The sequence below is a fragment of the Centruroides vittatus genome, unplaced genomic scaffold, assembly GCF_030686945.1.
Source record: "Centruroides vittatus isolate TY-2023 unplaced genomic scaffold, ASM3068694v2 scaffold_435, whole genome shotgun sequence".
NCBI classification, from domain to species: Eukaryota; Metazoa; Arthropoda; class Arachnida; order Scorpiones; family Buthidae; genus Centruroides; species Centruroides vittatus.
Genome location: NW_027122708.1, coordinates 8,095,279 through 8,111,403, shown reverse-complemented (window position 1 = coordinate 8,111,403; position 16,125 = coordinate 8,095,279). Strand labels below are relative to the sequence as shown.

The window sequence follows — 16,125 nt, the reverse complement described above, 5'->3', positions numbered from 1 at the left end:
GAATCAGAAGTTTGTATAAGTTAATCAAGGCCTCATTTTCCTAAAACAGTGAGGAAAAATGGGCACTAATGTTTGTTCCAGTAAAGTATATTAGCCAAAGCAACATAACTGTCTTTATTATTTTAGATAGCTGACAAGAACTACTATTAAAAACCTTTCTAAACAACAGATAATATTGAAATAGAATAAATAAGACAAATAATAAAGTTGCCTTATATTTACAGGGTGGTTAATAAATATTTTAAATTCGTTTACATATATTTAATATGACAATGTCGTCATAATATGCGTCAATTGCCACTGTGGTAAAAAATGATTGCTACTGTGAGATTGGGGTTGGTAGAACCTCGCTCACTTGTCTAAAATGGCTCTATTTGTTCTAATAATAATAATAATAATAACAATAATAATATTTATTTCCGTAATATGGAATGATCCCGTTACAAGGGAGAACATAATTTAAACATTTGATAATTTTACATTAATAATAGTATATATCTTGAATTATAAAAAAATAATTTTGTTTATATCTCGTTACCAGATTTGTTGCAGGCCTTCTCAGACAGTTTAACATATTTAATGAAAAAATTGTACAATCTTGTCATTATAGTTGGGCTCATTTGAAACAACTTTTTATAGAATTCGTTAATTGATTTACTCTCGGATAGAGTGGAAATACCATATTTTTCCCTAATCTCTGTACAGCCTCTGCATGAACATATTATATGGAAAATCGAAATTTGCTCTTGACATAATTTGCATGTTTCGTTTCTAATCTTTATATAATTCTGATCCACTAATATATAAAAACTGTTTAGTCGGAGCTGCATATAAAATTTTTTTATCATAAACGGTAGGTGAAAATTAATATATTCGTTTGAAAAAGGAAAATTTAAGTTCTCCATATACCAGGGATGAAATTTCGAACTCTGTAATTTAACTATTTCTTGATGGATAGAGTTGTTAAACAAATTTTCTATTAATGTAGAGTTACCAAATTGACAGTCTTCTTCTGTGTTTCCAAATAAAGTGGAGAAATTTCGTATTTAGCCAACATTTGACTAAATTTAGTGAACCAATTGTTAACATAATTTTTCTTTGTTTCTGTTAAACTTTTCAGATTATTTAATATGGTATAAATCCAAGGGTTTTCACTAGTAATCAGTCTTTTATAAAATTTTTGTATTCTTAATACCAAATAGGGCTCCAATTGTAGTCGGTTTGTGTCATGACGTATGGCATATCCACGGACTGCTCTGTCTAACCCATATATTTTCCTTATATATTGTAATTGTATTATTTCGAAACGAGTTATCCAATCAATTCCCCATATCGGAAAAGCATAACATATTGAGTTCATCACTATTGCCGAAAAAAGTTGCATTTGTTTTTGAATTGAATTAGTTTTTATTTTGACCAATAGATACATAAGGTTATTGATTAGTTTATTAGCTTTATTCCACATATTTTTAACGTGGGCTTTGAAGGATAGTGTTGATGTTATGTTAAGTCCCAAGTAAGAGGTCTCCACTGTTAGCTTCAATATCTCATTTAAAAGGTAAAAATTATGGTCTTGTTTCGCCAGTCTTCCTCCTCTTCTGAAAATCTGAATATAGGTCTTGCTTGGGTTAATTTTCAGTTCAAGTTGTGTAAAGTACTTCTGCATTAAAGTAATTTTTCTCTGGAGACCAATTTTTGTATTCGAAAGTAAAACAATATCATCTGCATATTGTATTCAGTGAATTATACAATTTCCAATCCTTATTCCGTCCTCTGCTTTATCAAATTGTTTGTTTATATCAAATATGAAAAAGTTAAACAATAATGGCGATAATGAGTCACCTTGTAAAAGACCCCCAAAAATATCAAAGGGGAAGACAGTTTTGCCAGATTTAATAGTAACATGATAATGACCAAATAAAAATTTTATAGCATTTATGAAAAAGATATCTGCTCTATATTTTTTTAGTTTTTCACACATTAATTCTATTAAAACTGAGTCAAAAGCCTTCTCCAGATCTAAAAAAGCCACAAACTTTATGCCTTTTCCTAGATAACTGTATTCTTGAATAATTGAAATCAATATAAAAATGGCTATTTCTGTACCACCGTTTTTAGAGAAGGCAAATTGGGTATCGGATGTCAACTGTGTTTCTTCTAGCCATTGATTAAATCTTTTTGCGAGGATAGCTGTAAAAACCTTCCTTAAAGATGATAGTATTGCAATGGGTCTGTAGTTGCTTGGGTCTGAGCTGTCTCCTTTTTTATATATCATTCTGAAGTATGCTGAACGCCACGAATCTGGGTTATATTATTTTCGTACGTGTGATTAAAGCTAAGCGCTATTAAGTCGATTGCTTCAGGTGGTAGTCTTTTTAATAAACAAATGGGAATTGAATCAGGACCTGTGGCCGTGGTTTCTTTTAATTTCTTAATAGTTTTTATTATTTCTGAGGCCTGAATTGGCATGTTTATTATCCTCTCCTCTGTTCAAACCTGTCTGTTCTAGATCTGGGTGAATATTTGTGTGTTAACTGTCTTTTTCCAAAAAAAAATTGATCCATTTATCAAATCCAATAGGGTCTTGTTTTTCGTTACCTTTCCTCAATTGGTATTTTTTCACAGTCAGCCAGAAAAATTTGTTGCTTTTATCAGCCAATAGTTTTTGATTGATTAAATTAAAGTATTTTGTTTTCTTAGCTTTAATAAGATTTGTTTAACTCTTCTTTGAATTTATATATTCAATTAATTGATCTCTTGTTCTAACCCTACGAAAAGATGCTAATTTAGGTTCCTTTTGTCTCTTTGCTCTGTAGCATTCCATATCGAACCAGTCTTGCTTAGATTTGGATTTTATTTTATCTAAATGTCTATTCTTATGATAATTTGGTTCTATCTTATAATCATTAAAATTTTTTATTAAAGTATCATATAGTTCCTTAGTCTCAATTTTTTCAATTGACTTAATTTTTCCTTCTATTTCAGTTTCAAACTTTCTTAATTTGAATCTGTCTCTCGCAATCTGCACTTTCTCTTTAATTCTTGCCTTCTCATATTTTGATTTATGATTTATAATCAATATTGATATCAATAATCAATATGATTATAATATGATTTATTGATGATATTTTGATTTATGATTTATACATTCTTAATGGACGTACAAAAGAAGACTATCCCGGTAGGCATACCTTCATGTCATCAAGAGGAGCATCGGTAATTGATTACATATTTAATATGCTCTGAAGCCATACTAGACTACTGTGAAGAATTTAAAGTATTAGATCACGACTTATCTGACCATTTCCCTGTCCACTTGATTATTAGAGATGAATCAAACAAATCAAAATATGAGAAGGCTAAATAATCCTAATATTTTCAGTTTATTTTGTATTTAAATGTTTTATTTCCTTTTATTAGCATTTGTTAAATTTAAATTTCTCAGAAATATCATTTACTGGATATTTTTATAAATAAGCCCCTTTAAAACTAAATCCATTCTTAGATAACAAATTTACTTTCACTTCCAAAACTTCGGAAAACAATTTTTGGCATAACAATTTCAAAGATAACAATTTTCATGAACTGAAGAACAAGAAATGAAAAAAAAGCTCTTTACAGATGAAAGATTAGCTCATTGTTACAGTACAGTTACATTCTTCTATCATGTATCTGTCAAATTTCAACAATCTAATAATTATCTGATTAAAAAATTTGTAATATCTATAATTCATTATATTTGCTTCTGAGAACATTTAATTTTTAAACAACAATAATAAAAGTGTTCAATACTTACTTTACAATTAAAAAATTATACTTACCCTGTATTTTAAATTTAGACCTGTTTTATTCACCATCCAAAATGGACAATATAAAGAAAATTCTAAAGAACCCTTATTTTTTACAATACGCATGCCAAGGTCCTGAAAGAAAATTTTTTTAATCAGTTCTTATGCTACTCTATTGTTTCATTATTATTAACGATAAATAAATCCAATCATTTTAATCATACAAAATACATTACCAAAACTAATTTCTTATCTGTGTTCACTGATGCCTCAAAAGTCCAAACAGATAACTCATTTGATGAAGTTTCTAATTTTTTTGAGCAAATCCATTCATGATCCAAGTAATTAGAAATCTAACAATAAAAAAATTAATTATATATATATATATATATATATATTAACTAACTATAAAATCTAAATTTGTAAGTTTAAAATACACTTACTGATTATATTTGAATAAAAATATTTACATTGTATAAAAAATAAATAAATAAAATTTTTATTTTTTTTATACAATGAAAATATTTTATTCAAATATAATCAGTATTTTCAATTAAATAAAACTTTTATATTTGAAAAAATTCACACACACATTTACTTCTTAAAAAACTAATTGTATGGAATGAAAGCACACAAATTTATCCAAAACCAGTATAAAAAATAAAATTATTTACTGATACAAATGTTTTCATCTGTTTCTAATAATCATCTTCAGGTATATCATAACCAATATCAAACAGAACAATGTTAAGCAATCAATATCAGCAAATAATTTTATTCCTTGTACTGGTTTAAGTATATCTGTATGTGTTTTCATTCACATATATTCCATTCTTTTATGTAAATATTTTTAAATATTCTTTCTACAAAATTGATTTATATTAAATTTAATTAAGTTTTAAATGTACAAATAAAAAAAGCACTGACATTTTTTGGAATTTACATACTTATAGAATTATGTTCATGGTCTTGCAAAGAAGTTTCAAACATTTACACTTACAAAAACTAAAATCACATTGTTATCCATATTTAAACATAAACTGCTGAATTATTTTTCAGGCTATTATCTGGAGAACTGATCCAGAGTAGATTTTGAGTTCCATTCTGGTTCTAATTTTTCTTCCAGAATTTTCTGCTTTATTTTTTGACATATGAAAACACATTAATTTTTGCTTAATTTTTTTTTAAAATAAAGAGTTATTATGGAATAAAAATTTTATTTTATTTGGAAAAAATGAAATAAACTTATATACCTACACATTTTATATTATTCAATGACTGCCCAGGGACTTTTCTTGGACAGGAGAAATATTTTCCCAAAATATTTATGAAATAAACTGAAGTTTTAAAGTAATTAAATAATGAGTTAACTAAATTTTTTAGACTTTACATAAAACACAAAACAAAATTAAAAATAAATAAATAAAAGCAAACATTTTTAACGTTGATAAATTCATTCCTAAAGCTAACCTCTTGTAGTCAACAATGGAATAATCTGTAGACAAATGATAACTACCTGTTATAATATAAAATATGGTTCAAAGAATTTTTACTTAATTTTTGTAAATATAATTCACATATTACTGATTTTACAATTTTAATAAACTGATAGTGACCAACAGAAACCATTTTTAGTCCTATGGCAATCTAAAAAATAAAAAATAATTGTAATTGCAATAGTGAGGAATCTTGTGGAAGTGAGATTCACTAATATAATATTTCCTCAATTAAACTCAAAGAAGGTATTTGAAAACTCAATATTTTTAAAAGCCAGAGTTTTATTTCCTTGCAACAGAATACAAGTAGATAAAAATTAAAGGAAATACCTTAATTAAACATATATTTTCCACACTATCAATACCATTTATTTACTGTATTTATGGATTATAGCTACATTTGAAATAATTACTGTTTTCATAGTTATTCCAATTCAGTTATTAAATTGTCATTTGTGTCTCCTTTGATGTCCTTATAGGAATCAAGATCTTAACTACTATTTTCTGATTCAAACTCAATGTCTCTTTCCAATTAGAGTTTTTGCTGATAAGCTCTTGACTTATGAACTTGATGGCAACTTTTCCCATACTCAATATTTGACAATATTTATAATTTCATTCCAAAAAATGTTTTCGTGAACCTTGAAATAGAAAGCACTGTCCACTTCTAGACAATTTGAAGAGATAGAATTTTAGTTAAATTTCTTACCTGACACACTGAACTACATTGCACTATACAATGAAATACTTTAAACATGTTTCCCATGCTTTTCAACCTGAGATTTACCATATTTACTCGCATATAAAACAAGGTTTTTATTCATTTTTCACTGCTTCAAAAACATAGGTTGCACTATACATGCGAGCAAAAAATTCTTTGGGTTTTTGCAATAATTTTTGTGAACAGTGTATTTGCAATTTTTACCAGATGCTCACCCTCTGAGGTTTAAAAACAAAAGTATTTTATCTGCGTCATTTGAATCATTCTTGTGTATTGTCAGGAGTAAAGATGAATAGCAATAGGAAGAGCAAAGCTTTTGAATTGAGAGAGAATTCGGAGAAACTCATAAGTGTAATCAACAGAGTGAATTCACCTTTAAGAATTGGCAAAAAAGATTCCTGATTGTCCAGCTTTACATGAACAAATTATGTTGTCGATTTTACAAGATTTTCCTTAAAGTTTAAAAAGCCAGTAATGTTTGTGGGACAGTGTGTGCATTTATGTGCATTTGATAATACGAGAGCTATTTTTTAAATAAGGCCTGTTTGTGAATGAAAGTTAGAATAATGCACAATCACGACAGTATGCATGTGCTTCTACTCCGAGCAAGCTTGGCGCACGTTTTGACGCCATTTGCAGCCATATCGTCTGTCTGTATGCTGAGCTGTAGAAGTTTAAAATGTTTAAGAAAATTCAGTCTCCCGCCAACTGTGAGATACGATCTGTTATTCGATTCTTGAATGCAAGAAACTTGGCAGCAGTGGAAATTCACCATCAGATTTGTGAAGTTTACGGTGATAATGCTATGAGTGACAGTAAAGTTCGAAAATCAGTAAGAATGTTTGAGGATGGGCGAGTTAATGTGCATGATGAGCCACGCCCTGGTCGACCTTCTCTGATTTCTGAAGATTTGGTTTGTGATGTGGATAACAAAATTTGAGAGGACCGACGATACACGATTTCAACGTTATCAATTGAATTTCCACAGATTTCAAGATCAGTTTTGTATACATTGTTTCGGAGAAACTGAATTATCGAAAATTGTGTTCTCGGTGGGTTCCAAGACTGCTTTCTAATGATCACAAAACAAAAAGATTGGACAGTGCTTTATCGTTTTGACTCGATACGATCATCCACACAGTCCAGACCTTGCACCCAGTGATTTTCACTTGTTTCGATACTTGAAGAAGTTCCTTGGTGGTCAACGGTTCAACGATGAAGAAGAAGTGAAAACTGCAGTCATGGATTGGGCTTCTTCACAGGCGGCAGATTTCTTTGAAGTCTGAATTCAAAAAATTGTAGAGCGGTATGACAAATGTTTAAACAAAATAGAAATTATGTAGAAAAGTAGATAAAAGTATGTAGAATATGGAAAAAAATATACTTTACTGATATTTACAGTATTTTTCTTCTTATTAAAAAGCGGACCTTATTTAAAAAATAGCCTTTGTATTTTATTTGTAGTTAAATGAAATAAAATTAGAATTGTATTAATAAGTCTAATTTTCTTTATTTTGATCTTTAAAGCCACACCTCATCCTATATGCGAGATTGTCTTATACACGAGTAAACACAGTATTTTTAATATCACATCTATTTCCTGGAGTTTATTATTCAGAGAGTAGGATTTATTTGAATCCTGAGATTATGAATCAAGGAAATGTAGTATATACTAAATTACAATATAAATATCAAAATATGGTTTATAACTTATAACTTCAACTTTAATATTAAATTTCTAAATTAGAACATTAACTAAAATTAATGTGACATTTAAATATATTAAATTTTTACAGAAAAACTTACTTTTATTTCAATTACAGCTTTTCCAATTTCAGCTGTCCAAAGTTCGGTACTTTCTCCAGGTTCTAAAGTTCTAAAATCTTTTACATCCTAAAAGAATTATAATAGTTAATAATAATTTGTATCAAATTTTAATAATATATCTAATCTCAAGAAACTTTTGATATACCTGGCATTCAAAACGAGTATTTTATCTTACATTAATCATACATTGTATTGTTAACTAGTATAATACAATTTCAAAGTTAGAATATACAAAACCGGCTACTTTCAATATATTTTTAAATAAATTTTAAATAATTTACTTTTAAAATTCTTTAATTGTAAAACAACTAATTAATGAATGCATTATTCTTTGGTGTCTAGTATTAATGAAATATTAATAACAACTTAAGGAAAAGATTGACAACATCTGATATAGATTAATATTCAATTTCGGTGAGACATGAATGAAGATTTTAAAATCTTCATTCATATCACATTGTAGTTATTTATAAATTATAACATTGATGTAAGTTACATTAAAAATACTATTTGAAACTAACCTGCAAGCAGTAGCTTATCGAATAAGGTAAAAGATTCTTCAGTAACGCAGTTGGATGTAAACTGATGCTATACGAAACACTGACCATTGTTTTTTTATGACTATCTTCAAAGAAAATGCGATTTATTTTTCTGGATACCTAATTAATTATATTAAGTAAAATATTACTTTTTAATGTTTAATGAAAGATAAAATTAAAAAGTTATTATATAAATATATAACAACTCAAATATATAAATAAAATTAAAAGGTTTATTTTAATTTTATTTATATATTTGAGCATAGAAATAGCACCTATAATAAGGGTAAGAAATAATAGCAAGAAAGTAGTATTAACTGAGAAACTAGATATGTGAAGAGTTTAAAATGTTTAAATTCAAGTAATATAATTAATCTGATATAATAAGTACTCTGAAAAATGCCTCTTTCATTAAGACTAATTTTACTTCATAATTTTAAACTTATAAGGTGTGACAATTTAATTCCTGGAATAGCCATGTAGTGTCACCCATGACATAATTATATCAAAATGACATGCGCATTTGTGTTTGAACTAATACATGCATAAATTTCAAGCTGATAAAGCTAGCTGTTAATTATCTATTAGGGAAGGTAATAGTAATCTGTGTGTACTCTTTGGATAAAAATGGGTGATTGAAATTTAGAACAATGTTTTAATATTAAATATTGTGTGAAAATCAGCAAATATGCTACTGAAACATTATAGTATGACCCAGAAATGAAATGTCAAAGCATGCAATGGAAATCCCAGAGTTCACTGCCCTCTAAAAAGGCATGCATGTCATGCTCACAGTTTAAGACCATGTTGGTATGTTTTTTTCAATCACAAGGGAATAGTCCACCAGCAATTTATTGAACAGGAACAAACAGTCAACAAACATTGCTATTTAGAAGTACTGCAGAGATTACAAGATTCTGTTCAAAAAAAAAAAAAACTGGACTATAGCCTGACAAGTGGATCATTCATCATGCCAAGTCATAGTGCACTCAGAGACATTTTCTGGTTAAAAAAGCAACTACCCAATTAGATCATCCTGCCTATTCACCTGACAGCTTCTTTTGATTTCTGGTTATTTTCAAAATTAAAAGCTGTGCTGAAATAATGAAGATTTTCTAATATAATTGATACCCAACAGAATGTGAGACAACTGCTCAACAGTATTCCAGAAAATGAGTTCCAGGCCTGCTTCCAGAAATGGGAATGCCATTTAAGTTAGTATAGGGATGCACAAGGAGAGTACTTTGACAGTTGCTACTGGTGTACAGTTTCATATGTATATTTTTTAAAGATGCATTTCAGGAATTAAACTGTCATACTTTGTACTTTAATCAAGTAGTCTTCATTTAAAAATGAATGTATTTTACCCTTAAGTTGTCTAAGTTAATGAAAACTCCTTTCATACAGCAACATTTATGTAGCTAAGTTATCTATTTTGTATTTTTTTTTAATTAGTAGTATATATGTCCTACAGATAAATCAAATGATGCATTTATACATTGTTTTGCTGAAATAATTTGCACATGTACATGCATTTTTGATGTGCATAATCTATTACTTAACAACATACGAGATAATAGTTAATAGTAAAGTAAATCTTTATGTAACATTTTTTAGTTGCAAAATAAAACAATTTTAGCATCCTATTAAATGGCATGACAACTACAATTTACCAGGTTTTCACCATATAAGAAAAGAAAAAAAATTTTTTTGAATGAGTTGGATACCAAACAACAAAAATTTTTTGTTTTTTATTAGATTGCTTCATTTCTATTTTGTTCATCAAATAATATCAATGTATTACATAATATAATAATAAATGTTAAAATTAACTTCAAAAAAATTAAATAGAAACTAATTTCAGTATCTTAATTTTAAGCTTAGTTCAAATCACTGGCAAAAACAGAGAAATCAAGTTACCAACAACCATTTTTCAGTTTGTAAACCTAAAAACAAATATTAGTAACTTCAGCCAAATTGAGCCAAACAGTGGTCAATTCTTACTGCATTTGAAAGGACTTCATTTTCAGTAAAAGCAATGACCATTCACACAATAATATACAAGGTGTAAATATATCACTTGAATATTTATAGGAAGTCAGTGATTTCAAGTATGTTTTGTTTTTAGAAAAAAAAATATAAATCATTTTTTTAATTAAAGATAGCAGACACTTTTGAGCAAATCCTTATCAATAAATGGATTTTTGTGAAAGTCCCTGCTATTACACAATCAGGGCTGTCACAATGGTCCCCCTTTTAGAAACAAATATCCATATGAACCTGTAAAAAAACATGTAAAAAAGTCATTTGAAAAATAAATTATACTATGAACTCATTATTGTTTTGTTACATAAACATCTACTAGGACAGACCTTACTAATAGGACTTATTGTGCTGGTGTTTGGTTTTTGCAATTGAGGAAAACTTATTCAGATAAAACACAATCTTTATTGTTCACCTGGTATTTCAACTGAAACAATGAAAGTAGTGGTATTTCAACAGTGTCCCCAAGGAGGACCTCCCTCTTACTTTCATCGTTTCAGGTGAAATACCAGGTGAACAATAAAAATTGTTTGTTTTATCTGAATAAGTTTTCCTCAATTGCAGAAACCAAACACCAGTAAATAAGTCCTATTAATAAGATCTGTCCTAGTAGACATTTATATAAAAAATGGTATAAAATAAGGACATAAAAGATATAAATTAATCATTATTGTTTTATTTTACATAATATTTTTATCAATAAGAAATTGGTTATCTACAAAGTAATTAAAAAAAAAAAAGGATTAAGCTGATCAGTCAAGAGTTGCAATAATCAACAACATTCTGAATTGTATTAAAAATCAATATAATCATCTGTATACATGTATATAAATACATATGTTATATTGAGGTTTCAGTGTACATAAATTGAATTTAGATAGAAAAATGTATTGAATAATCATATTTGAAATACATAAGAAAGACATTAAGTAAAACTGTAGAGTACAAAAAAAGACTTTTGCACAATAAAGGTAACTTTTAGAGACTTTCTTTAAAAAGGAACCAAGTGACAGCCCTGTGTTGTTATTGTATCTTCAAGACGTGAAGTTCGTTCTCAGTATTCTTGTTTTTTTTTTCACTTGTCTATGATTTTGAATTACATTTCATCTATAATGAAGTGAAATTCAAAAACATGTTAATGAGATGCAGTTTTCAAGCTGCACACTGGTAAATGTCTGGTTTTCAAAGACTGTTGTGACATTGATACTAGATATACTGTGAAAAAAGTTATGTAAAGTTTTATTTCCATTGTAGCAATTTTCTGTGGGGTATGTTACTGGGTTATCCACATGAAATAGTTAACTGTCAACAATTATTACTATGTTTTATTATTAAAATCACACAATAAGATTAATTTTCAATCAATATACAAGTTAAATACATACATACATACATATATATATATATATATATATATATATATAAAATGGGTATAATATATTAATTATTATATGTATTACAAGTGAATATAAAAACTTAATTTTACCTCAATAAAAAATGGTTGTCCTCCTTCATTTTTATCTGAACACAATAATAATGCTGTACCTTCAATATCTTCTGGTATTTCTTTCCACATAAATGGTTGTGTTGATACAGAAAAACTTGATTGCAAATAAATTATATATATAAGAAAATTTTTAATATCATAAAACCTATATATTAAATATTCACAAAACTAACTCTTGTTCAGCTGGTTTAAAAAATAATTCCCTAGTTGGCGTATAGACTGAATGAAGAGGAAGATGTAGAACTTTTTGTGGTTCAACTAAGCCACATCGCTGAACTTCATTTCCAGATGATAACATATAGTAAACTTCCATTGGAATTGAAAAATAATTGATAATCTAAAAAAATTAAAATTTAGTATTATTATTTTACACATTTAATGTTTTGTATATTAATTAGCACAATAGTAACATTCATTTCTAAATCAGTTTTAATGAAGAATATTTATATAAACAGTTGTTTAAAAAAAATAAGCATTTATGGAATCAATTACATTTTTGTCTATTACACTTATTTAAAAAATTAGTTGTAAAAACATAGCGTTAAATAAAATTAATAATAATTTTTTCTAGTAATTATAGCTGAATTAATTTGGTAGAACTTCTAATCTCTTATAAATACACAATAAATAACTTAATATAATTTAAATGTTATCATGTACAATCCTTACTTCCTCAGCAGATTTACCAATAATAATACACAAACACCTAATTACTTGCTGAGCTTGCTGATTCCTTTATTTTCTAACGTTTTCAACCTAATTTTTATAGGTTATCTTCAGGAAAAAATTTATTACATTTCCAAATTCGAATATAAAGCTTTCGAATGCTCGCGACACTTAAAACTTTTCGAATCTTTACAAATTTTAACGGTTTAAATAATAACGGATTAAACATTAAACCAACTACAAACACATTAAAATCATTACTAATCAACAAACATAAAATAAATAAATAAATAAATAAATATTGTATCAAAAGTAGATTAAACTAGTTAAAGCTGCCATGTCCTTTCTACGGGTTTTTTAATCCCATTTCTTTTTCTATTATGTATTTCCATGAAAACCCGTAGAAAGGACATGGCAGCTTTAACTAGTTTAATCTACTTTTGATACAATATTTATTTATTTATTTATTTTATGTTTGTTGATTAGTAATGATTTTAATGTGTTTGTAGTTGGTTTAATGTTTAATCTGTTATTATTTAAACCGTTAAAATTTGTAAAGATTCGAAAAGTTTTAAGTGTCGCGAGCATTCGAAAGCTTTATATTCGAATTTGGAAATGTAATAAATTTTTTCCTGAAGATAACCTATAAAAATTAGGTTGAAAACGTTAGAAAATAAAGGAATCAGCAAGCTCAGCAAGTAATTAGGTGTTTGTGTATTATTATTGGTAAATCTGCTGAAGAAGTAAGGATTGTTTCAATGGCGGCACCGGCCAACATGTATAAGTTATACAGAAAGGTTGCGTTGAAACTAGTTAAGACTGGCTGCAAATTGAGGTTTCTTAAGGAATGTGCGGATAAAAAGGTATTTCCGATGTCCATACACAGAATTAGAGTACCGTTAGAATGCCACACGTTAAGAAAGAGGTTTCAGGAGGCATGTTTACGTAGGTCAATCAGACTTATGAAGAACAAAAAATATGGAATTTTAAATGAGTGCATTGATTTGGAAAACACAATATACCAAAGAAATCCAGAATGGTTAAAAGAGATCAACGGTAGAACAGTAAAGCTTACAGAAAGGGTTGAAAATACCTTGGAAAGGAAATATTGCAGAAAGATGGCATGGATTATAAAGAAACAGGCTCCCAAAGGGCAAATACGAGATATAAAGCCATACATCCTATGGGACCAGATTGAGGTACCAAAAGAGGTAGAGAAGGTGTTAAAGAATGGGCCCAATTATGTTCCTGGTGACAAAAGCGAATGGGAAACTGCAATAGCTGAACTGGAAAGAGGGATGACCGGCCTTAACGAGGTTGAAAGAGATTATTTCAGATGGAAAATGGCATTTAGAAAAAAGAAAGAGGAACTAAAAATGAAGGGAAAAGAAAGATTAAATATGAAGTTTACAAAGGAATGGATGGCAAGAGAGCAGCTAGTGTTAACAAAAGCGGATAAGACTAAACAAATGGTAATTATGAAAAGAGAAAGGTATAATGAAGCCATCAAGGATTATATTAGGAAGACGGAATGTGATATTGTGGATGAAAAGATTGTAACGGCAACGAACAACAAGGTTAAGCGGCTTGAAAGAACACCACTCTCAACGTACCTGCCATTCTTAAAAAGATCGCATAATCCTAACCCCCGAATGCCACGAATATTTGCGTTCGCGAAAACACATAAGGAGGGCAAGGAGATTCGGCCGGTAGTTGAAAAATGCAATGCACCAACCTTTATACTGGAGAAGAGATTAAAAAAGTACATATATGAGGAGATGGTGGAAAATATGTATGTAGCGAATGATCCGAATAAGGTAGTAAAGGAGTTGCAGGAGTTGGCTTTAATGAACGATGAGGTGGGGACGGTAATGGATTATGAAAGCATGTACCCGTCCGTGAATCTAACATCATGCTTCAATGCCCTTACTGAATTTTTGATAGAGCATAATCCAGGGTTGGCGGCGCATGTTGAGGACTTGAATGGACTTGCGGATTTGATGTGCTATCAATCATTTTTTGGATTTGATGGGGTGACATACAAGCAAAAGAAAGGTGTCCCGATGGGAAGTCCCATGTCGGGACTCCTATGCGAGTTAGTAGTACGTCAACTAGAAAAAGATATCCTAAGATCATTTGAGGAGTACATTGTAATGTACAAAAGATATGTGGATGACGTATTGATAATTTGGAAAGATGAACGAAAGATTGGAGATTTTTTAATTGCTATGAATGACAATCCGCATGGGTTACAGCTAAAAATGGAACAAAAAAGCCGTACGCAGCTCCATTTTCTGGACATAAATATAAAATTTAGAAGGGGAGATATACAAACTTCAGTATATTTAAAACCAACGCTTGCGCCCCTATATATACCGGCGTGGTCTAATGATCCGTTCAAATATAAGATGGCAGCGTTTAAAGCGCTTATTAAAAGGGCGTACGTATATTGCACAGATGTACGAGATCAAATTAAGGAGATTGACAGAATTAAAAAAGTGGCGAAACAGTTAGGTTATAAAGAGAACGTAATAGGAGGGTTAATTAAGAGTTACAAACAGCATAGACACAGAGGATTTAATAGAGAGGATCGGATCAGCAAGTTCACATACGACAGAAAAATGGAAGGAGTGATAGAAGAGTTATGTAGATATAAAGGCACAAAAATGATTTATAAAAGAGCACCAAGCATATACAGATTACTTAGAAATGATAAGGACGCAATGAGAATGCAGGATAAGGCGGGGGTTTATAAGATTCCATTTGAAAACGAGCAATTAGCGGTAACAAAAGAATATATTGGAGTAACTAGACGTAATTTGGCAACACGTATAAAAGAACACAAATATGATGTAAAAAAAGGGCACAATAACACCATTTTGGCGATCATGGGACAAGAGGAAGGAGCGAACGTAAAATGGGATGAAGCGAGAATAGTAAAGGCAGTCCATTCACCTACGATTGCGTTAGGGATGGAAAAAGTAGAAATATATAAGAGTAAGGTGGAAAACAAATGTTTAAATGCAAAAGACGCAAATAATCTTCCAACGGCATGGAAATACATAATAGAAAAAGAAATGGGATTAAAAAACCCGTAGAAAGGACATGGCAGCTTTAACTAGTTTAATCTACTTTTGATACAATATTTATTTATTTATTTTATGTTTGTTGATTAGTAATGATTTTAATGTGTTTGTAGTTGGTTTAATGTTTAATCCGTTATTATTTACACTGTTAAAATTTGTAAAGATTCGAAAAGTTTTAAGTGTCGCGAGCATTCGAAAGCTTTATATTTGAATTTGGAAATGTAATAAATTTTTTCCTGAAGATAACCTATAAAAATTAGGTTGAAAACGTTAGAAAATAAAGGAATCAGCAAGCTCAGCAAGTAATTAGGTGTTTGTGTATTATTATTGTTATCATGTATTATCAACTTTAAAGAACAACCTCTATCTAAAGCATGGCAATATTTATGTGAAAAATAATTACCCCCACCAAGTGATGATAAACAAAAATTATAAATTGCGCATTATATTTA

At 29.0% G+C, this 16,125-nt stretch overlaps 1 protein-coding gene across 3 annotated transcripts in view; it reads right to left on the bottom strand.

The window, feature by feature from the left end:
• Positions 1–16,125, bottom strand: part of Vps13 (vacuolar protein sorting 13C) — a 273,667-nt gene that overhangs the window by 96,243 nt on the left and 161,299 nt on the right. For all 3 annotated transcript variants that reach the window (XM_067287043.1, XM_067287044.1, XM_067287045.1), the window contains exons 47-52: positions 12,095–12,258; positions 11,901–12,015; positions 8,354–8,491; positions 7,812–7,898; positions 4,025–4,141; positions 3,822–3,923 (exon numbers count right to left, since the gene is read on the bottom strand). In XM_067287043.1, coding sequence (XP_067143144.1) covers positions 3,822–3,923; positions 4,025–4,141; positions 7,812–7,898; positions 8,354–8,491; positions 11,901–12,015; positions 12,095–12,258 — 723 coding nt within the window. The remainder of the gene's footprint in view (positions 1–3,821; positions 3,924–4,024; positions 4,142–7,811; positions 7,899–8,353; positions 8,492–11,900; positions 12,016–12,094; positions 12,259–16,125) is intronic.